The sequence below is a fragment of the Balaenoptera borealis genome (assembly GCF_965194805.1).
Source record: "Balaenoptera borealis genome assembly, chromosome: 8".
NCBI lineage: Eukaryota > Metazoa > Chordata > Mammalia > Artiodactyla > Balaenopteridae > Balaenoptera > Balaenoptera borealis.
The window spans coordinates 38,232,671-38,255,011 of NC_138865.1; the positions used below are offsets into that span (position 1 = coordinate 38,232,671).

A 22,341-nucleotide genomic window follows, 5' to 3' on the forward strand; every position below is an offset into this window, starting at 1 on the left:
TGTACGTGATGAAAGAAAACTATTGGTTCTCTTTAGAAAAAATACATAGATATGCACATGCTCACAAACTATTGTGTTCACCCTCTGGGAGAGTTCCCTGAAGGCTGCCTTCATAGGGCTCTGGGTCTCTGTGAACCCAGGAGCAGAACCCTTGTTCAGACTGGTTTACATCTCAGGAGCAGTTCTTGGTGATAGACTCTTTCAAAAGGCATCTTTATTTTACATTGCTTAATGCTGTCTACTGAGAAGACACACAAAATTTAGAGTTTTCTTTATTTTCTTTTTAAAGCCAGTTAGGTTTTATTTAAAAATATAGTCTTTCAGAGAATGTGAACAATCTTTGTTTCTGAATGTATCTGTTTATTTTAAACAGAGGATTTTTCTCCAACTATTTTAGAAGATCAAGCACGTGAACATATTCGGCAAAACCTAGAAAGTTTCATAAGACAAGAGTTTCCAGGTAAATAATTTTTTACCTTTAGGAAAAGAAAGTGTGACTTTCCTTCAGAATGAGTACACGTGTTACAACAACATTAATTTTGAGACTAAGAAAGCAGTCTTGCAGTGATGGTGGGGACAGGGCTTCAGTTGTTTTGTGATATACCTAGGGTGGTTTTTGGTCTTCCCAAGCCTAGTTTGCCAATAGAAAAGACAGATGCAGTGTAGTATTTTGCTTAGCAGATACCACAAGTGAACTTCATTTAGTATTAGGTTTAGAGTCAAAGTTCAGACCTGTAAAAAGTGAATTTATTTAGAAAGTAGTAAGCTTACATTATTAAATGTGCTGAGATGATCCACATTTTCCTTGAAATGTCCTTGCATTTAAGAAGAAAGTGGCATTTGATAATCTTTCATGTCTTCTATAGCTTGTATTTATTTATTTATTTATAGTAAATTTTGAGAGAAAGTAATTTATAATAAATGACTAGTTAATAAAAGAACATAATTATAATGAGATTGTTATAGGACAGTTAACGACTGGGTATTTTTGATTCATGAGAGAGTTGTTTCGATCAGAAAATTAAATGTACTCAGGTAATTAGGTATGACTTTTCATATATCCCTAACAGGAACTAAACTGAGCTTGTTTGGCTCCTCCAAAAATGGATTTGGGTTCAAACAGAGTGACCTTGACGTCTGTATGACAATTAATGGACTTGAAACTGCTGAGGTACAGTGACCACGTAAAACTTCCATTTGCTGTGGAGTGTGATTTGACAATCTTGACTGACAATACAGCATGGTATTTTCCAAATTTATCAAGGTGTATCATACGGAGTATGCCATTTGGCACAGTTTGTCTGGTCAAGTAACTTAGAAGTTGAGAAGTGAATGTGAGGAGTAGAAAGGCTTCTGCTTGCAACTTGTAGTACAAATTAGATTTGAAAGCAACATCTGGGAATTCTACAAAGCCAAACCAGCCTGTCTAGTGTCCCATCGGCGTAGCCGCTAGGCTGACTCAGGTACATAAATATACCAACGTAAGGTTTTCTGAGAAGTTTTTTAGTAGGCAGGCAATGTGGTACAGTGATAGGAGAGTGCTAAACTGAATTCAAGACAGACCTGGTTCGTCAGTCCTTAAACATGTGGTCTTTGGTTGATCATCTCTAATATGGAAGTGAGATCCTCTTGCCTCAGGAGACTGTTGTGCTCATCAGCTTGGATCATGTATGTCAGGAGTCAGGGAACTGTGGCTCGCTGCCTGTGTTGTCAGTATCAGTTTTTATTGGCATACAGCCACACCCCTTCATTTATGTATTGTCTACATCTGCTTTCACTCTGTAACTTCAGGGTTGAGTCCTTGCAACAGGCCATATGGTCCACAAAGCAGAAAAGATTTGCCAGCCCTCATGGATATGAAGGCATTTATAAAATGTAAAATACTTTTGAAAAGGTGTGAAGTCTGAGAAGTACGGAATTTGTTATCTGTAACGGTCCAAGTGCTGTGTGTCCAGAGGAGCGATGCTGCTGCCGCTCAGGATCTTTTCATGCCTGTTTTGAGTTTGAAGTTCTTATCCTTTGAGGATGTATCTGATTTGGGAAAATAGTCGAAAGTTACCTAGCATGACTGTGGTGAATACGGTGGGTAAGCAAGATTGGGTCCAATATAGGGAATGACCTGATTATATCAGGGTGGCCAAGAAGTTCGTTCGGGTGTTCCTGTAATGTTATGGAAAAACCCAAACGAACTTTTTGGCCAATCCAATACATATCAAGATTGGATTTTTACGTGATTAATAAAGTAGTCTTGAGGGCATTTCTAAATTAAATTCCAAATATATTCTGGGAAGTATATAGCCATCAGAAGGACTTAATGTTTCAGCCCAAATGTTTTTAAATGTTTGAAATATTATTCATATTTCCTGTATGACTTTCTTTTTGTGCATTATATTTTTTACTAGTCCTGTGGAGAAATAATCTGAGCTTAATTACTCTCCACAGCACTTCCTCAGCTCTTAATTAAAGTATAATGAAGGTCTACCCGGAATGAATAAGACAGGCCACAGAAACTCCCTCTTATTAATTCTGTCACGTAGAGAGTACTTCTGAGTGACATAATTACATAGGGGGGAAAAATGGAGATCCTCGCTGGTTCAGAGACTTTTCTGGAGACACTGATTTCAGCCTTTCTTGTGCCTCCAAGAGCAACCCAATGAGGGTTTCCATATCCTTAGGATATTCCTGTGAATGAGGATTAACGCTCACCTAAAAGGGAAAAATGTATGTAGAATAATTTGAAGTTAATTTTGTTATTTCTGGAGGAAATGGAAACTATAACCAGGTTAGGAACCTGTCTTCCATTTTTGATTCAGTAGTTTGTGCCTTTCTTTGTTTGTTTGTTTGTGCCATTTTTGTTGCAGGGCTTGGACTGTGTAAGAACTATTGAAGAATTGGCAAGAGTCCTCAAAAAACATTCAGGTACCTCTATAAGCTTTTTCTAAAAAATATTTTTGTCTTTTTTATTAGTGTTTTGCATACTTAGAATTTATGAATGCCAATGGAACAGTGTAGTGGCTCATATAACATTTATCGTATTGGTGTCTTTAAAAAAGTCTTATGTGATTAAGTATGAAAAACTGAGGAATTGGTTATAATATGTGTGTGCATGTTTTTGCCTCTGTCAGTTTTATTTCAAGACAAAGTATATACCACGCAAGAAATTTTGGGAATCACTTTGCCTTATCAGCATTGTGTACATCAAAGTGTAGGGGCTGCTAGCAGTGATGGGAAGTGTAGTGGAAAGCACCATGGACTAGGGTGATGGATTGTACTTACAGCTGTTAAGCTGTGTGTGACCCTGAACTAGTACTTACAGCTGTAAAATGTATAGATTCTGTAAATTGTGCGCAGAGCTGAAATGCCATTAACATATTCTCCTGCCTCTCTTTGTCAGAGGCAGCTATGGATGCTGTTAACAGTGAGAGTCTTCTTTTAAAATGTGGTTCATCAAACTTCTGTGCTAAGAGTTGAAAATGAAAGTGAGCAAGATATTGTCGTTGCCTTTGTGGAACTTAAAATCCGTGCGCCATCCATGAAAAGCTTTCTTATATCTTAGTCAAGAGTAGACTTAAATTCACAGCGTGGGCATGCACACATACATACATACATACATACACATAAATATGCACCTGGAATGCCCCTTTTTGTTGCATTCTTTTTTTTAATAAATTTATTTATATTTTATTTATTTATTTTTGGCTGCATTGGGTCTTCGTAGCTGCACGTGGGGGCTACTCTTTGTTGCGGTGCACGTGCTTCTCATTGTGGTGGCTTCTCTTGTTGCAGAGCACGGGCTCTAGGTGCGTGGGCTTCAGCAGTTGTGGCGCATGGGCTTAGTTGCTCCGTGGCATTTGGGATCTTCCCACACCAGGGCTTGAACCCATGTACCCTGCATTGGCAGGCGGATTCTTAACCACTGCACCACCAGGGAAGTCCCTGTTGCATTTTTTTATTTCCAGGAGTTTAAAGAGGATAGCGTGTTATTTAAATAACAGGGGAAAAAAACTTAATTTTGGTTTATTCCTAATGAAAACCTAGCACATCAGTATTTTTTTTAATATGCTTTGATATAATTTTTTTGGTCATTGAAATAAGCATTTGGGGAATTTTACCTCTAAAGATCATATGCTTTTTTATTTTTATTTTTGAAGATTATGCAAAGAAACTAAATTGCTAAGCTTCCGTGACTATTAGTTATTTAGTACTGAGCTAGGTTTTGACTTTTGATTTTGAAATAATTTCAAAGTTAAAGGAAAGCAGCAAAAATTGTATGAAGAACTCTGTCTATCCTTCATTCAGATCCACCAGTTGTTAACATTTTACCACATTTGATTGATCATTCTGTCTCTTGCTTGCTCACAATTTTTTTCTGTACCATATGAGATTAAGCTGCAAACATCACGTCCCTTTCCCCTAAATACCTGTGTGTATTTCCTAAGAATGAACCATGTTAAAAATAGGTCATTTTTAGACTAGAAATGACTGTTACATACAGATTACAATGTAATGCAGATTGCATGGAACAAAAATGGAGTAATAGCTATAGGACTATGATTAAGAAAGCAGTCTCCCCACGTATTTTATTGGGTACCTGTTATGTGCTCAGCACTGTGTTGGGCACTTAGGGGTGGTAGAAGAATAAGTCTATACAGATCTTCGACAGCTTTCAGATCTCAAAGGTAAGATAATCTCACAGGCTATGTAACAATGTGTGGTAGTATTCATTTATTAAAATGAGTTGTAGAAACTACAGCAAGTATTAAATAACTTCTCAGGAGAGAGAGATTCTGGGAAAAGAGTTGGGTAGGGGAGGTTCATGGAAGAGATGGGCTTTTTCTGATCTCAGATGATGATGAACATGATTTGAAAAGGATAGGAAGAGAAGTCGTTTCTAAGATGCATGGATGTGAGTGCGAGAATCACTGTAATATATTTTGTAGGACAGTGAGAAGATTGGTACATTTTGAGAGGAATTTCAAGTGGGAACTATTAGGAGATAAGGTAAAGTCTGTAGATATTTGGAAGCCACTGAACTTTCTTCAGAGGGGAGAAACCCGATAAAAGCAAAACTTAAACTTTTTTAGGGAGCTGATATACTCTTAGGGAAGATATAATCTAAGTGACAGGGCAGAAGGACCTTAACCAGATGCCAGTGATCCTAAAAGGAAAAGAATATGAGAGATTCCAAAGGGAAATTTCCTAGAATTGGAACCTACAAGTAGGAAATAAGGGTTCAGGCTGATGTCTGGGTACTTGAGAAGTGGGAATGTTTGCAGAGAACACGAGCGTGCCATGAAGCTATAATCTCCAAGAGTTAACAGTACAGCAAGTAGTTAGAAATATGGAGTTGTCAGTTAGGATTGAAGAACAAAATGAAACAGTTTTGTATTGAAATGCTTGAAGGAAGAAAGAGAGACAGAAGCCAAGAATAAAACAGAATTCCATGGGATCATTTGAGAGAAGTTGAGGACCAAGTTTTAATTCTTGAGTGTAGAAATTAGGGAAGGACACTGAAAAAGGAGCTATTGGAATGGTAAAATAGGAACCAGGATGCTGTGCTATGAATAAATCCTAGAGAACAGGCTTAGAAGTGTCATACTGGTTAACAGGGTCAAATTCTAGAATGGGAAGGAGATTGAGAAAAAGGATATCTAATTTAGAGCCAGTATAGCAAAGTAGTTAATGGGGCTTCTAGAATCAGACTCTCTAGTTTTAAACCTTGGGTCCCCGCTTTCTGGCTGTGTGATCCCCAAAAGTCACTCAACTTCATTATGAGCACTCAGTTTCTCATCTATAAAGCAGGAACAACAGTAATAGCATTTAAGATTAAGAAAGGCAATACAGGGCTTCCCTGGTGGCGCAGTGGTTGAGAGTCTGCCTGCTAATGCAGGGGATATGGGCCCTGGTCTGGGAAGATCCCACATGCCGCGGATCAACTAGGCCCGTGAACCACAACTACTGAGCCTGCGCGTCTGGAGCCTGTGCTCCGCAACAAGAGAGGCCGCGATAGTGAGAGGCCCGCACACCGCGATGAAGAGTGGCCCCCGCTTGCCACAACTAGAGAAAGCCCTCGCACAGAAACGAAGACCCAACACAGCCAAAAATAAATAAATAAATTAATTAATTAAAAAAAAAATAAAAATAAAGGCAATACATTAAACTACAGGGCCTGACATACGCTAAGTGTTCAGTAAGTACGAGCTTCCTTGCCTCTCCTCCCTATCGGTGTGTTAGACTTCTTCTGTCTCCAGCACAGACCTTTTTTGCTGAAATTTCTTTCATCTGTGTACTTTTTTTCTAAATTCCAGACCACTAGGTATCTGCCCTCTAGCTATCACCACTTAACTCTCTCAGAAGGAGCTCAAACCGCAACATCTCAGGATGAGCTCATCTTTCTCTTTACTGCCTCCCTTCTGCTACAGCCACCACTATCTGCTCGTCCTTCTGAATCCTCTTTCTTGCTTATTGACATTGGCTTCCTTGGAATCACCAAAATGAATGAAGTGATAATTAGCCTGTCCTAGACTAGGTTCAGTAGATTCAGTCATACCTAGATTTGAATCCCAGCTCCACAATTCACCAACTGCACATTCCTAAGCACGTTCATTTCTCGGAGTCTCTGTTTCCTCATCTTTTGGGTAAGGGTGAATGGTCTGAGGAAGTAATGTTTGTAAAGGAATCTAGGTACTCAGGAAATGGTCTTACTGTTACAGCCCTCCTTCTCCCTTATCACCCCTACTTCTACTTCCCCAACCCATCCAGTTATGGATGCTCTCACACATGTCCTACTGCTTCTCTGCCAGGTCAGTTTTTATAATGGTCACTTAGTCTCTCTTCCGGGTGCCTCCAGTCTATCCATTGCCAGGGACCTTGTCTAAATAGATGTGGTCAGTGATTCTCCCCAACTTATACCAGTTCATTGGCATTTCTTTGCCTTTAAGGATGTATATGTTCCCTATTTGGACTCTTCCCAGTTTTTACCACATCTCCTATTACTCATTATTTCTTTCCCTCAAGTCCACTCTGTAGCCTGAACAATTCCATGGAAGTTCCCTGAACATGCCGTTCTATTTCAGGCATCTACCCTTTCCCTGTGCAGTTTTCCTTGCCCGGTAAATCCCCTCAGCCTTCTCTTTTTTTGCCTGTTCTTTTTCAAAGCCTAGCTCAAGCAATTTACTTCTCTGTTGAAGTTGATTCCTTTCTTTTACTGACATAGCTTCTAGCTCCAGGATGAGTAATTTTTGTTTTGAGGATTCTGATGATTACCCCTATGGGCTTTTCTCCATATTGTATGTGTAGTCATATGGAGAGAATAGGCAGGGCCCACACAGTCCAGATTCTGTAGTAGTTTCCTCTGTTGTGGTGTGTATCAGACTGACAGCCCTATGCACATGCACATGATCCATTGAGTTCCTGAAGAGCAGTGACTGCCTTGTTCATTCTTGTTACTTCAGATATTGATGTGTTTAACAAATGTAAACTTTGCCAGAAGACTCTTCCCAGATGTTTGTTAATAACAGAGAATTCTTCGACTAGTCTTAGTGACCCACATTAACATAAGAGCAACTTATATCCCCTGCTGCTGTATTTAATGACACTATCTTATTTCCCAACCTAGGGCTGAGAAACATCTTGCCTATTACAACAGCAAAGGTGCCAATTGTAAAGTTCTTCCATTTGAGAAGTGGTCTGGAAGTGGACATCAGTTTGTATAACACATTGGTAAGATTTTCTTTAGACTTTTTCTTTATGGTGATTAAGGGGAACAAGTATCTCTTAATTTACACAGTCTTTCAGTAAAATTAAGCCATTCATTTCATCCAGTTCATTCTTTCAGTAGTTATTTATGAGTGCTTGCTAAGTGCCTGGCAGTGTTCTGAGACTGGGGATATAACATAGAATTGAGTTAATATTATTATTCATTTAAAATGAGGTCAGAGTGGCAAGTGCTTTTTGTTTGGCTTGAACTTTGTTTTAATTTTGGAGTGTGTGTGTGTGTGTGTGTGTGTGTGTGTGTGTGTGTGTGTCTTTGGTCTCATACCTGGTTTGTTTCAGGGCTTTATGGGACCTCTCTGGCCCCTAAGGACATTTAATTTGAATAATGGGCATGGGGGGGGGGTGCAGATCTTAACACTGACTTAAATGGAACTGATTATTTTAATAGCCCATATTTTCTAGGAATGTTTAGACTAAGGAGGCCTGAGATCAGATGTCACTTATAATTCTTATCTAGTAAGTTAATGAAGTTTGTCTTCAAACTTCAAAAAAATATTAGTTTCAGTCTAAATGTCTTCATCCTAGAATGAATTACAGTGTAAACCTTTTCAGAATATTCCATCTTAAAACTTTTTCTTCTAACTAGTAGACTTATAGTGTAATCTCCCTTTTAACAGGCCCTTCATAACACAAGGCTCTTATCTGCTTATTCAGCCATTGATCCCAGAGTGAAATATTTGTGCTATACCATGAAAGTATTTACAAAGGTGAGTATGCTTCCTCTTGTGATTTATCAGGAAATTTCATTACATCTTCAACCTTGTTGAAAACATAAGTCCGTAACAGAAACAGACTCAATGATATAGAAAACAAACTAGTGGTTACCAGTGGGAAGAGGGACGTGGAGCGATAGGGGTATTATGGGATTAAGAGACACAAAGTACTATGTATAAAGTAAATAAGCAGCAAGGATATATTGTACAGCACAGAGAATATAGCCATTATTTTGCAAAAACTTTTTTTTTGGCCTCACCACACGGCTTGTGGGATTTTAGTTCCCTGACCAGGGATTGAACCCGGGCCCTCGTCAATGAGAGTGCAGGGTCCTAACCACTGGACCTCCAAGGAATTCCCTATTTTGTTATAACTTTAAACGGACTATAGTCTATAAAAATATTGTATCACTATGTTGTACACCTGAAACTAATATAATATTGTAAATCAACTATACTTCAATTAAAAAAAGAAAAAGAAAAGTGTGTATTTTTAAAGAACCATAGCCATGTCAAATGCTTCTTTTAACTATTTGAGAAGCCCTACTCAGCAAGCTAAAATTTTGTGGCTTAAATTTTACATGGTAACCTAATATTGCTTCTGGCTGATAGTTCCACAGCTTTGTTGGGGTTTGTTTTGCTTTGATTTTTATTTATTTATTTATTTTTTTGGTTGGTCTTATTTGGTTTTGTTGGCATATTTTAGCATTTGAAAATGTAATTTTTATATTAGTGCCCTCTAGAAGCACCTTACTCTTAGTGACAATAGAATAGATGCAAGTGTAGCAGAAGACATTGGTGGTCTTTCCTTTGTTCCTCCTTTTCCTTCCCCCCAGATGTGCGATATTGGCGATGCTTCTAGAGGCAGCTTATCGTCATATGCATACACGCTTATGGTGCTATATTTTCTCCAGCAGAGGAACCCACCAGTCATTCCTGTCCTTCAAGAGGTATTAGTAAAAGAAATTGTATTTCTCATCTGTAGAGCTGGGTGATCTTCGAGCCCTCTTCCTTCTCTAAAATTCTGTGGTTCTGTAGTTAAAATTTTTACTATTTTCCTACAAGTTTTTGTATCAATGCATTAAGTTTGTAATCCATACTAATAGTTTAAAAATTAATTTCAGATATACAAAGGTGAAAAGAAACCTGAAATATTTGTTGATGGCTGGAATATTTATTTTTTTGATCAAATAGATGAACTGGTACGTATTTTAATAGTAAAGACTTTTTACATCCTTGACTGAAAGTTACCTATACTATTCTGTAGTGTAGTTGGTCAACAACTATATTATCACTTGTAATATTTATTTATATTATGATAGTAAAAAACAAATAGCATATACAGATGATTCCTTTGAAGTTGAAAACATTTTTTTTTAAGCCAGGTGAGTTTCTAGGGACTATATCCAGGATTTCTTTAATGCCTAATAATTCCAAATGGGCAAGTAACTTTATTCCAAATGAACAAATATTTGCTCTGTGGTTTCCTACGGAGAGTTTGGAAAGACTCTTAGTTACAGAGATATAATAATCAGGTGTCACCAAGGCTCTTAAAATTTATTTCCAGATTCTTCCACAAACATGCATTCTGAGGTTTGGCATTTAAAACCCTGAGGACTTTCTGTCTCCAAGTCATAGGGTAGAGATTAATAAACTCATGTAAATGATATTTTAAAATAGAAAAGTTATATAATTGTATTTTTATGTATTTAAACTCTAGCTAATTAAAATAAATCCAGATTTACTCCCTAAGATACAAATGACTGTTGATATTAACACTTTACTATAGAGCATGATATCTCTTGTTCCTTCTATTTCTAGCCCACCTATTGGCCAGAATATGGAAAAAATACAGAATCTGTTGGGCAGCTATGGTTGGGACTTCTTCGTTTCTACACAGAGGAATTTGATTTTAAAGAACATGTTATTAGCATCAGGAGAAAAAGTCTGCTTACAACTTTTAAGAAACAGTGGACATCAAAATACATTGTTATTGAAGGTACAAATAAAATCAGACTTAAAACTGAATAGAATATAGAGATGGAACTGTGAGGGTGTTCTTCCTCCTTGCAGAGCTCTTCCAGAGCAGCCATGAGCCACTGATAGGGGTGCACCTTGCAGCCATCCCGTTACTGTCCACAGCAGGCAGACTTGTCTGTTTCCAGCTTAAAGATTTATTTTTAAATGGCTGATGCCCTCCCGTGGGGTCTCTCACAAATCCAAAAGTCTTTGTTCACCATGACAAGTCCTTTACCTATGTTTAACAGGTACTGGAGAATAAGGTTGCTATAGAGGTAAGCCAGCTTCAAAATAGTGGGACTTTTAAAACCTTCCTAAGTGGGGGTTTGAAGAGTGCCACCGAAAGTCAATTTTCAAGATCCTTATTTGCTGTTTATCGATGGAGGAGTTTACCTATAAGTAGTTATACATAAAATTTGACATTTATTTCACCCATGCTGAAGCCTTCCTTGAATGCTAATAAGATCCATGGGCCATTGTGTTTGTATTGATATTTGATTGTTTATTTCCACTTTGGGAGATTTTTGTTTCTATCTTTGTAGATTTTTTATTAACTATATATATATTTATATATTCACCGAATTATTTTCAATGGTTGCTCAGTACTGGTTTTTTTTTATTGTTGTGTACTTGTTTTACAATATTATATTAGCTTCCTGTGTATAAAATAGTGATTCAATATTTTTATAGATTATTCTTCATTTAAAGTTATTATAAAATATTGGCTATATTCCCTGTGCTGTACAGTGTATTCTTGTTGCTTATCTATTTGATATATAATAGTTTGTGTCTCTTAATCCCATACCCCTATCTTGCTCCTCCTCATTTCCCTTTCCCTACTGGTAACCACTAGTTTGTTCTCTGTATCTGTGAGTCTGTTTCTGTTTCGTTACATTCGTTTGTTTTATTTTTTAGATTCCACATATAAATGATCAATTTGTGGGATTTTTAGTTTTAAAGACAAAATGGAGTTTAAATGCTTAAAAATGAATTGAGAAATGGCTTAAATATTTTGTTGATTTTGGTCTTTTTTTATTTAATATAATCATATCACCTAAATAATGTGTTACTTTAGGTTATGCTTTTATCATTACTTCTGCTTATTGACAGTATTAAAATACTGTGAACATTTGTAAAATTAAATTCAGATGACAATGGGTTATACATACAGTTTTAACTTTTTGGTATCTGATATATCAAAAACATAGAACTCTGTCTTAAACCTTTCCATTATCACAGTGGGTTCTTATGGTCTGCCAATTATTAATATTTTTTTCTTAATTTTTTGAAGCCTCATTATCTTTTGCTTTTAACTTTACGTTATTTACAAAGGAGCCATTAGCAATAGGCTATATTAGAAGGAAGACTTTTAACTAGTTATTCTAGAATTGAGAAATCTCAGTGGTGGTAGTTTGTAGTATTTGTACAATAGCTAACATCGTAGTATCTCTGCTGCACCAAGCAAACAAACAAAAATACTTCCACATAGCACACACATAAAAATCACCAGAAGAAAGCATGACCAAACCTACTAGAAAGGTAACCTTCTCGTAGCAGTTATTAGTATAGGGTTAAACTGAGTGAAGGGTCCTATACGCCAGTAAACTCTTAGTGGGTCTAAATCCCAAATGGTATACCCCAGTTATTATACATTAGAAGCATAACAGACAGCCATAAGGAATGCCTCTTTTTACTTCTTTACTCCTTTTGTATGTACCATATACATCCTCCATTTTCTTAATGAGATGATCCCCAAAAAGGTTTTGGGTTTTTTTATTTCCTTTGCTTTCTTGAATATGTTTTTAGACATTTATTTGAAATAATTAAATATCTACACATAATGGTTAAATTGTGAATTATTCTATGTATATTTATTTTAAATCAAATATAGTATTTTGACTTAGAAATAGTGCTTTACCTGAATTTATTTCATGAACCAGTTTATTCAGATCTCACATACATCTTTGACATCAGCATTTTTTTCATCATTTCTACCACTTTTTGGATCATCTAACATAATATTTCAGATACATCATGTATATATACCTATCTAAGACGTTTGAGATGCAGACATTTCAGATTACATGGGAGGAACTTCCCTGGTGGCGCAGTGGTTAAGAATCCGCCTGCCAACGCAGGGGACATGGTTTTGAGCCCTGGAACGGGAAGATCCCACATGCCGCGGAGCAACTAAGCCCGTGCACCACAACTACTGAGCCCACGTGCCACAACTACTGAAGCCCATGCACCTAGAGGCTGTGCTCTGCAACAAAAAGAAGCCACCGCAATGAGAAGCCCGTGCACTGGAACGAAGAGTAGCCTCCGCTCGCCACAACTAGAGAAGGTCTGCGCGCAGCAACGAAGACCCAACGCAGCCAATAAATAAATAAATAAATAAATAAATAAAATTCTAACACAAACCATTTGATTAAAAAAAAGAAGATCATACGGGAGTCTTTTTTTTTTTTTTTTGGCTGCATTGGGTCTTCGTTGCTGCGTGCAGGCTTTCTCTAGTTGTGGCGAGCAGGGGCTACTCTTCGTTGAGGTGCACGGGCTTCTTATTGCGGTGGCTTCTCTTGTTGAGGAGCACGGGCTATAGGCGCGTGGGCTTCAGTAGTTGTGGCTCGCGGGCTGTAGAGCATAGGCTTAGTAGTTGTGGTACACGGGCTTAGTTGCTCCTCAGCATGTGGGATCTTCCCAGACCAGGGATCAAACCCGTGTCCCCTGCATTGGCAGGCAGATTCCAACCACTGCACCACCAGGGAAGTCCCAGGAGTCTTTATATAAAGCTTTTACTGGAAATTGAGATCCAGATAGCCATTGGTATGCTACTGGGACAGGTGTGTGTGTCTGTGTATGTTTTAATTTATCTTATGTTTTATGAGCTTCATGATAAATTATTTTCTAAAATGATTTTTTAAAGGCTGTTAATTAGCAGGAACATTCAGTACTAAAATGTTTTAAATATATTTGTGACCTCTATATGCCTCTAAAACTAGCATGATTAGGTAATATCAGACTAATATGTCTTCTCCAAACAGTATTTTGTTGTTCAAAATGAAGCACCTTCTCATAATATGAAGGACTCTTTAAGGATTCAAATGTAAAGCAATACCCTCTTTTCTGATGGATACTTTTGGGGGAAAACTTGCCTTATATTTAGGAATATATATATTACTTAGTTGTATTATAGACTTAAAACTCATTAAAAAGGCAGTCATTTAATACTTTTATTAATGATAAAGTATGTAACACTTTCTTGTTATATAGACCTCACTTAATATATGAATACTGGTATTTCCTATTTGATTATCTTTTTTTGTTTTCATTAATTTTCTTTACTTAGATCCATTTGATTTGAATCATAATCTTGGAGCTGGATTATCAAGGAAAAGTAAGTTACTTTGTTTATAAATATTAATGCCATCTCTTTTCCTTTTAATTCCTCTAATTGAGCCTTTACTCTTCTTCTTAGTGACAAATTTTATAATGAAAGCATTTATAAATGGGAGAAGAGTATTTGGTATTCCAGTCAAAGGATTTCCAAAGGACTACCCCTCAAAAATGGTAAGTGTTGGAAATACAAAAAACCAATTCGAAAAGCCATTTAAGCACCTAATTTGTATACATTACTTCAGTAATAATCTAAATACTCTGGAAGTTTGGTGAGTCTAGCCAAGATAAAAACCTTTTAATAAACATCCCTGTTTTGAAGCCATTTATCAGGAGAACAGGAAGAGAGAGCCAGAAGTGGAGTTTGGGTGGGAAAATTAATAATTTTGTTGCTGCTGCTTTTCCTCGGTAACACACATTGGTGGCACTGCTGTCCCACCAAGCATTCAGCTCCATACCAGCCTCTGCAAACCCAGTTTGCACATATCTAAGGACATCCCCCACCCCCTCATATGACATCTAGATTTTTCCAGTCTGCTTGCAAAGAGTAATAAATCCCTTAATGGAACAAGAGAGAGTCAGTGCTGCCTGTACTAAAGATCTGTCTGTTCTCATATAACCTAATAATCAGGTTTTTATGGAACCACACTCATTAAAAACAAAACGAAATTGCATTATAAAAATTCATTTCAGTGAGAGAAAACGGGAAGGGGTTAGGAACTAGAGAGTTTTATGTTAAAAATAAAGGGGTTTTTTTCCTTCATTAATTTTCTTAATAAAGACTTTTTAAATGATCCTTAAATTATTGGGTGTATAAGCATGTTCAGCATTTGATTACATCTCTACGTCTAGTTTTTGCTAGATACTGCTGTGGTGGTCTTCTACACCAGTGCTTTTGAAACTTGTTCAAACAAATCACCTGGGGGTTTTGTCAAAATGCAAGTTCTGATTCAGGAGGTCTGGGGTGGGGCCCAAGACTGTATGTCCTACAAGCTCCCAGGTGATGCCACTTCTGCTGGTACCCACCTTAATTTTGGTGGCAAAGAGGCTAGAGTCCAGACCATTGTCATTCCTTTCCTCTGATATTTTCCTTCAGAAGCCACAACAAAGCAACAGCACATAGCTTCTTTCTTTTTAGGTCTTAGCCTTTTCATTTTATGAGAAAATGAAGTCTTTGTACCTGGCCTCAGCTTCCCCCAAGTCCTAGGAAGCTGACTCACAGGGATGTGTAATGCTTTTGTTTAGAAGTGTGCAAGGGAACAAGCTACCTTTATGGTTAAACAGTGCTCTGCATGATGAATAGTAATAAACAAAAATGAATTTAGGTAAGCCTATCCTGAATTAGACCTCTTAATGGTTTTAGATTTTGGAATTAAGCAATATAATAATAACTATTAAAATTAATATGTCGATGTTGGTGTGTCAGTGAGATTCCTGATTGATATTGGTTAGTTTTTGTGTTTGGATCTCATATTAATAGTTCAGATTTTTATGTATTTATATTCTGCTAGGAGTACTTTTTTGATCCAGATGTGCTAACTGAAGGTGAGCTGGCCCCAAATGATAGATGTTGCCGAATATGTGGGAAAATTGGACACTTCATGAAGGACTGTCCTATGAGGAGAAGGTAAGCAAGTATTCAAAAGGGGTGGTTTTGTTTTTGTTTTCTTACTGTACCAGTTTTTAAATGAGGTTCTCTTGTAACATGAAATAAACTTGTATTAAATCCAGCAGTTCTCAGATAAATTTGAGCTTTTTTTTACCATGAAAATGAAGTGATTTAAAACATGGCTTTAAGTGCAGATGACTAGGATTAACTAGGGTGTACAGGTGACAGTCTTCCAGGCCCGGTCACCTTTCCTAATTTTGGGCACAGCCCTAATCATCACTTGATCATTTGGTTATCACACTCTCCAACAGGGATGTAAGAACAAAAGAGGAAACTGAAATCCTTCCCTTTTACAGCAGTGAGAAGTTCAGAATCATTTCAGTCAATGAAAAGTAAAATGGGTTTTTTTTTTTTTAGGATCTCAATTACCCTTCTATGTACAATAACTGGGGTGTACTATGTGGGAATTTAGACTCATTAATACTTTAGGGTACTGTAGTACCCTTCACTTGTATGCATTTTAATTCCTAATAATTGCTATGGTTGACCTACTCAGTTTGGTCACCGTGCTTTCTTAGGATAATGATTGCAGGAGGGCAGAGGGGGACATGGTTTTGGTTGCTTGTTTGGGACATATTCTTGTTTTGGAGTGGTGGTGGTGTTTTTAACTGGATGGTAATATTCTCATTTAAAAACATGCCACTTAAAATAAGTCACCATCTGGAATTCAAGGCTCTTATTTAGTACTTTATTTTTATTCAGATAATAGTCACTGATCATGTAGGGCAAGGAAGAAATAATTTTGACAGTTTAAGAACATAAATCTCCTTATAACCGTTGTTTCCTTGTGAACCTAAAGTTTCATGTCTCAAGTTTCCAGTGCTGGTAAAGAATGCTCATGGGCCAGAAAGGTTTAAGAAATCACTCCAAGGATAATTTGAGTTTCATTGCATCAGTATCAGAGTAGGTATTAAATTAAGGAGTTCCACTAATTGCAAAAACTGGTTTTACAGCACTAGAGTACTTGTGAAAATGAAAAAAACTACACCCTTAAGCCCTGAGGTTGCTTCTTAATAGAGAAGATGAACTTAAATTGTTAAATTCTTGTTTTTCCCTCTGATGCCTTCTATATCTGGTTGTCTTCTAAACCTGGAGTGGTCTTAGGAATTTATTTAGGTTTTTGTTCAGATTTTTCCTACTAATATTATATCTTCTACAGAGTGAGGCGACGGCGAGATCAGGAAGATACCCTGAACCAAAGATACCCCGAGAACAAAGAGAAAAGAAGCAAAGAAGACAAAGAAATTCAAAACAAGTACACAGAGAGGGAGGTATCAACAAAAGAAGATAAGCCCATGCAGTGCACACTTCAGAAAGCCAAGCCAGTGAGGGCAGCTGTTGACCTGGGGAGAGAGAAGATTCTCAGGCCACCAGTGGAAAAATGGAAGAGACAAGATGACAAAGACTTAAGAGAAAAACGTTGTTTTATTTGTGGAAGAGAAGGGCATATTAAAAAGGAATGCCCACAGTTTAAAGGCACTTCAGGTATGCACACCCATCACACCTTGATGTTTGCACTCACATCTCAAGGGAAATCTCTTTTTTAGAGTTCTTAACTATTTTATTTATATTTATTTCTTTAACAGATCTATTTACTGGAAAAGATTTTGTTTTTAAGAAGGTGAACCCACCTCTCCTGCCTTTACTTCTGACCCTCTATATGTCTTGAACACTTATTGCTGGTTTTTTGAGAGGCTTATCAGAGTCATTCGGTTGACTTTTCTGATAAGATTATCAGTGAATTGAAGACCTGGTAATCCCCAGTACCTAAAAAAATGCAACCTAAGCGACCAGAAAACAAGCTGCCACTTGAGCCTTGCTACTCAGTGTGTGTGCTTCTGAAATGGAAGCAGTGCCGGGCCATGGGGGAGTGACCTCAGGACACCACACAGTGCGTGCAGGAGCCGCTTGTATTGTTGTTTAAATACATGGGCGCACAGGCCTAGCAAGGGGACTAGAAGTAGAAGGGTTACGCAGTTAATGGTGCCTCTACCTGCAGAGGATTGTCTGCATTTCATCATTTTAATAATTTTCTGCAGTGAGCATGATTATTCTTATGACGAGGAAAAATATGTGGATACTATCAATCAGTCCATAGTTGAAAATCATCCACAGATCTTGCCCCTTTGAGTTGTCAGATCTTAATCCACTTTTTCTATTAAATGGGTGAAGTGTCCGTTATGGGCATCTTTTTAACAGACTATTAAGAGTAAGGGTTCTTTGTGTGGGGGGGATAAGTTATGGTTTACAAAGCAGTTTATACACTCTCACTTTCTTTTCTCAGAACAACCCTGTGAAAGTGGATGAAATTTGATTAGCATGGAAATGAAACCCTGAGAAATAATGTTTTTGATTAAAGTGGTAACCCTCTTCCTGTCCTCAGTTGTAAATGTTTATGTGCAGCATAAAGAAATGTCAGCACTGACAGCTTCCTTAAAGTACTCACGCTAGTCCTTGTCGTTCCTGCAACACTAATACCTCTCTTCCATTGTATGATATATCAGCAATATAGTATCTCTTTTTTTTAAGGTAGAAAATTTTTAGATCAGCTATCCTTATTTTTTTTTAAATGAGCTTATATGAAAAGAAGTATATTTTTCAATTGTTTTCATTATTGATTTTAAAATAGGACTTAAATGTTTATGAAAGTTACAGCTTCAGCTTGTCCTAATTCTAAGGAATTCAAATTCAAACTTTTTTGCCCTAACAAGGGACATATAGCAGAATAAAATGATCTTCTTTTATAATTATAAGAGGTAAAATGTTTAAGAGAAATTAAAAGCAATAGCTAACATTCATTGAGCACTTATGATGGGTAATTTCATCTCATTTTCACCACAGCCCCATTAAATGTGGTATTATTGATGTCTCCAGTTTACAGATGAGGAAACTGTAAACAGTATAGATAAGATGTAATACAGTCTCACCAAAATTCCTTTTGTAGGCTAACCTTCAGAAAACTCAGGTTTTGTGTTTACTCAGAGCAGGAGCATTGTGTTCCTCTTTGGTACAACAAAGTGGTGAAGGAATGCCCCTGTCCTCCCGCAGCTTGGATGGATCTCTTCTTTCTAGCTAGTAGCAAGTTTTAAGTTGCCTACTAGTGAAGCTCTCAAAATAGTTAGAGCAGGGAATTCCCTGGCCGTCCAGTGGTTGGGACTCGGGGCGCTTTCACTGCTATGGGCCAATCTGTGGTCAGGGAACTAAGATCTGACCAAAATTTTTTAAAAAAAAGTAGTTAGAGTGGTGATTCTGGCTGCCTACAGGGCAGTAGCAAATCAAAGAGAGATGGGATATCCTGGGGCAGGGATGGGGTATTATCAAAGCTACGGAAAGCACTAGAATCTTGGTTTCTTCAGACTGCAGTGTTTTCACATTAAATCAAGTAGTCATAATATAAAAGTAAAATAAAAAGGGGAGGAATGGGGCTAGAGTATGGTGAATTTCCTCCAAGAGCAAAATTAAAAATAATCAGCTTCTTTCTGTCTGAAAATTATGTTGCTCCCACTCATTTTTTCCAGTACGTTATGGTTTTGTCCACACAGTATACTGAGTAGAGTTTCTGTCATATCAACAGAAAATCTTTCTGTGAAAGTTTGAAACAGGGCTACTACTTTCAATTTAAAGTAGGAACAAAAAGTGCTGATTTCTTTCTCAGGTCTGTCTAAATCTGATTGTGTATTTGGATCCCCTTCTTCACCTAGCCCTTTGAGACCAACTGGCGCATTTGTTCAGGTAAACCTAGCTCAGGCCTGAGCAGGAAGCCCTCCCATCCTCCGTCTCTCCTGCAAACACGTACTGAGTGCTAGCAGCTCTGTGCCAGGTGCTCAGAGGCGCTGGGCTGCCCCAGGCCCTGTCTCCATCCTCTTGGCTCCTCTGCTCTGCCTGAGGCGCAGGGTGCGGTGAGCTTGCTGTGCACCAGCTCGCCAGGTGTGCTTTAAGGGGTCCTGCAGATAGATGTGTCTTGCTTGTTGATTAACTTGCAAAGTTCTGCCACCCACATGCCTAATTTCAGCTCTCCTTGGATTTGGTTACAGTTTTCAGGCTGTTTCGGATGCTGTTCCTTTCGACTTTGTAAACCAGTCTATTTCATTTTTTAGGCAGTGCTTTTACATGAAGACCAAAAGAAACAAAAAACATCTATATTTTTGAGTCCCCAGTCAGGTATGTGGGTTTGAAAAAAAAAAAATGTGTGTTATTTTATTTACTGCATAGTGTACCACATGCCTTTTGAGGCACTTCCTTTGAATAAGTGGTTTTAACAGGGATTGGACATCAGAATCACTTGGGGAACTTTTAAAAATACAGCTGCCCTGCCCCCACCTTCATTTCTTAAATCAGATGCTTCAGGGGCTAGGCTTAGGCCTGTGTATTTTTTAAATGTTCTAGGTGATTCTTATACAATCCTTGAGTAGGAACCATAGTCTAGTTATTTGTTCCTCTTCTAACTTTTTGTTTCTGCTTTGAAATTGCCACTGTCTTGTCAGCAGTGTATTCTCCTCATGGAGATTATTTACCATGCACCAAAGTAAGGAAAGAAAGTAATCATGACCTGAACACTCTCTCTCTCAGCTGCGTCATTTATTCATTCCTTCAACAAATATTTATTAAGCCACACCTCCCACCCACCCACCCCCTCTAAGTTCAGGGTGTGGTTCTAAACACTGAAGATACAGCAGTGAACCAGCAAAGCCCCTTCTCTCATTTACTCTGCATTCTTGTCAGAAGAGAGAGAAATGTTTCATGTGGGACAGATGCTAAGAAATATAAAGCAGGAAAAGGGAAAGAGAATGTTGGGAGGGAGGAGGCCTCTCTGATAAAGTAACATTTAAGCAGAGAATCAAGTGAAAGAAAGAGGCAAGTCAAGAGGAAATTGGAGTTAGACTCTTACAACAGAGCTGAGAACAGTTTTGTCCTGGGTGGGTGACACTAAGTGGGATGAGGGTAAGGAGGGTTGGTTGGAGGTGAGGTCAAGGGTATACAACTGTGGGTCATGCAGCTCCTTCAGCAGTGGTAGGGATGGGATTTTTTTTCTCTACATGAGATGGGCAACTGTTGGAGGGTTTTGAGCAAAGGAGTGGTATTATCTGAATTGTTTTAAAAGGTTCATTATGCCGTGAGGAGGCAAGGGTGAAAATTCAAACCAACAGGGAGGCTCCTGCTATAGTTCAGGGGAGAGCAGAGGACGGCTTAGATGTGGGTAGAAGGGGTGGAGGAAGTGAGGACTGCTAATGTTCTGGAGACTTTAAAGGTAGCGCCAACATGATCTGTTGATGGGTTAGATGATAAAGCATGACAGAAAATCATGAGATTTTGAGAATCAGAGCTGACACTGTGATGTTTGCTCTGAGCAGCTAGAAGAATGGAGTTTGAATTTCCTGTGCTGGGGAACCGTCAGGAAGAACAGATCATGGGGAGAAGTAGAGTTCGGTTTTAGACATGTAAAAGTTTTAAGAGACCTGCTAGATATTGGGTAGAGATGTTGAGTAGCCAAGTAGATATAGGAGCCTGGCATTTAGAGCAAAATCCAGGCTGCAGATACGAATTTGAGGATGCTCAGTGTATAATAGATGGTAGTTAAGCCCTGGGTCTGACTGCGATCACTTAGAAAAGAGAAAAAGCATATAGAGGATCAGGCAAAATAAACCAAGGAGACACAGGAAAAATGGTTCATGGGGGAGGAGAAGCAGCAAGTTGGGTCCTGGAGTCCAAATGGAGAAAGTGCCTCAAAGAGGGAGAATTGACTTCGTGCGAATTGCTGCTCATAGGTCTGTGCACCGAAGACTGAGAATTCAGCATTTTATTTGGCAACACAGAAGTCACTCACTGTGACTTTGAAAAGAGCCATTTCTTTGGAGTGGAGGACAGAAAAACCTGATTGTAGAGAGTTGTGGTGAGAAGTGCTGGAAGAACTGTAGGCTACCTAACTTCAGCTGTGGGTTAGTGCCAGGTGGGGTTAGTGCCCCGTCCCCACCCAGGCCCCAGGCCTAAGGAAAGATGCTAAAAGGGAGGGGGAAATGGGAGGCTGTGAAGGCCTTCTCTTTCCCTTTCTTTCTCTCTCTCTAATCTTCAATAAAGTAGAGTTAAAGGAGGAATATTATATAAGCAAATAGAGCCTGTGTACTCTTTTTAACTCGATTGTATTGTTGATGAGAAAAGTTAAGTTTTTGAAATTTTAAAACTTCATTGATATAACCTGACATTTTTATATATAATGTAAAACAAGCCACATATTTTATGCTCAGCTTTTACATATTGTGTCTTATTGCTAATGTGCAAAGAATGTTTGCTTTTAGATTGGAGAGGTGCCTGTGTTAGTTACAGAGTGTGAAGAGGCTAATCTGTATCTACCATCAGGTGTCGGTTTCTGAGAGAGAGCGCTCTCAGAGCCTCAGCAGCCTAAAGAGTCCCACCATAGAGAGAGCTCTTCCCAGCTTTCACCAAACCAGGCTGAAATAAGCCAGGGCACAGTGATCTCACCCTGAGAAAGCTGAGAGCTCCAGGCGAAGAGTATTTGGTTGTTTCTACTTTGAATGTTAACAAGAGAAAAATTAATTGACTTATTAAATTATTTAAGTACTTCCGTTTCTGTCAGTACCACGATGAATTATCTCCAGTATATAAAATGATCTACATAGAAGTAGGCATTTATTTTTATGATATGCTAATTTTACAGTTGGGTTTTTTTTTTTTAATGATTGGGAAAAACATTTGAAATGGCATCACATCTCTTTACAATCAAAATTTAAAAGGCCTGAGTATTGAGATTGGTAT

General features: G+C 38.0%; 1 protein-coding gene across 10 annotated transcripts in view; it reads left to right on the plus strand.

Annotated features, from left to right (window-relative positions):
• Window positions 1-22,341, plus strand: part of TUT7 (terminal uridylyl transferase 7) — a 60,397-nt gene that overhangs the window by 28,815 nt on the left and 9,241 nt on the right. For 3 of the 10 annotated variants that reach the window (XM_082401113.1, XM_082401111.1, XM_082401115.1), the window contains exons 15-28: window positions 374-460; window positions 1,071-1,171; window positions 2,862-2,919; window positions 7,619-7,722; window positions 8,394-8,483; window positions 9,326-9,439; window positions 9,614-9,691; window positions 10,311-10,488; window positions 13,855-13,902; window positions 13,984-14,075; window positions 15,413-15,528; window positions 16,730-17,055; window positions 19,226-19,302; window positions 19,668-19,731. In XM_082401113.1, the coding sequence (XP_082257239.1) occupies window positions 374-460; window positions 1,071-1,171; window positions 2,862-2,919; window positions 7,619-7,722; window positions 8,394-8,483; window positions 9,326-9,439; window positions 9,614-9,691; window positions 10,311-10,488; window positions 13,855-13,902; window positions 13,984-14,075; window positions 15,413-15,528; window positions 16,730-17,055; window positions 19,226-19,302; window positions 19,668-19,731 (1,533 nt within the window). Of the gene's footprint in view, window positions 1-373; window positions 461-1,070; window positions 1,172-2,861; window positions 2,920-7,618; window positions 7,723-8,393; window positions 8,484-9,325; window positions 9,440-9,613; window positions 9,692-10,310; window positions 10,489-13,854; window positions 13,903-13,983; window positions 14,076-15,412; window positions 15,529-16,729; window positions 17,056-17,156; window positions 18,790-19,225; window positions 19,303-19,667; window positions 19,732-22,341 lie in introns of those variants that run through there. The other 7 variants (XM_082401120.1, XM_082401112.1, XM_082401114.1 and 4 more) reach the window with 6 other exon arrangements.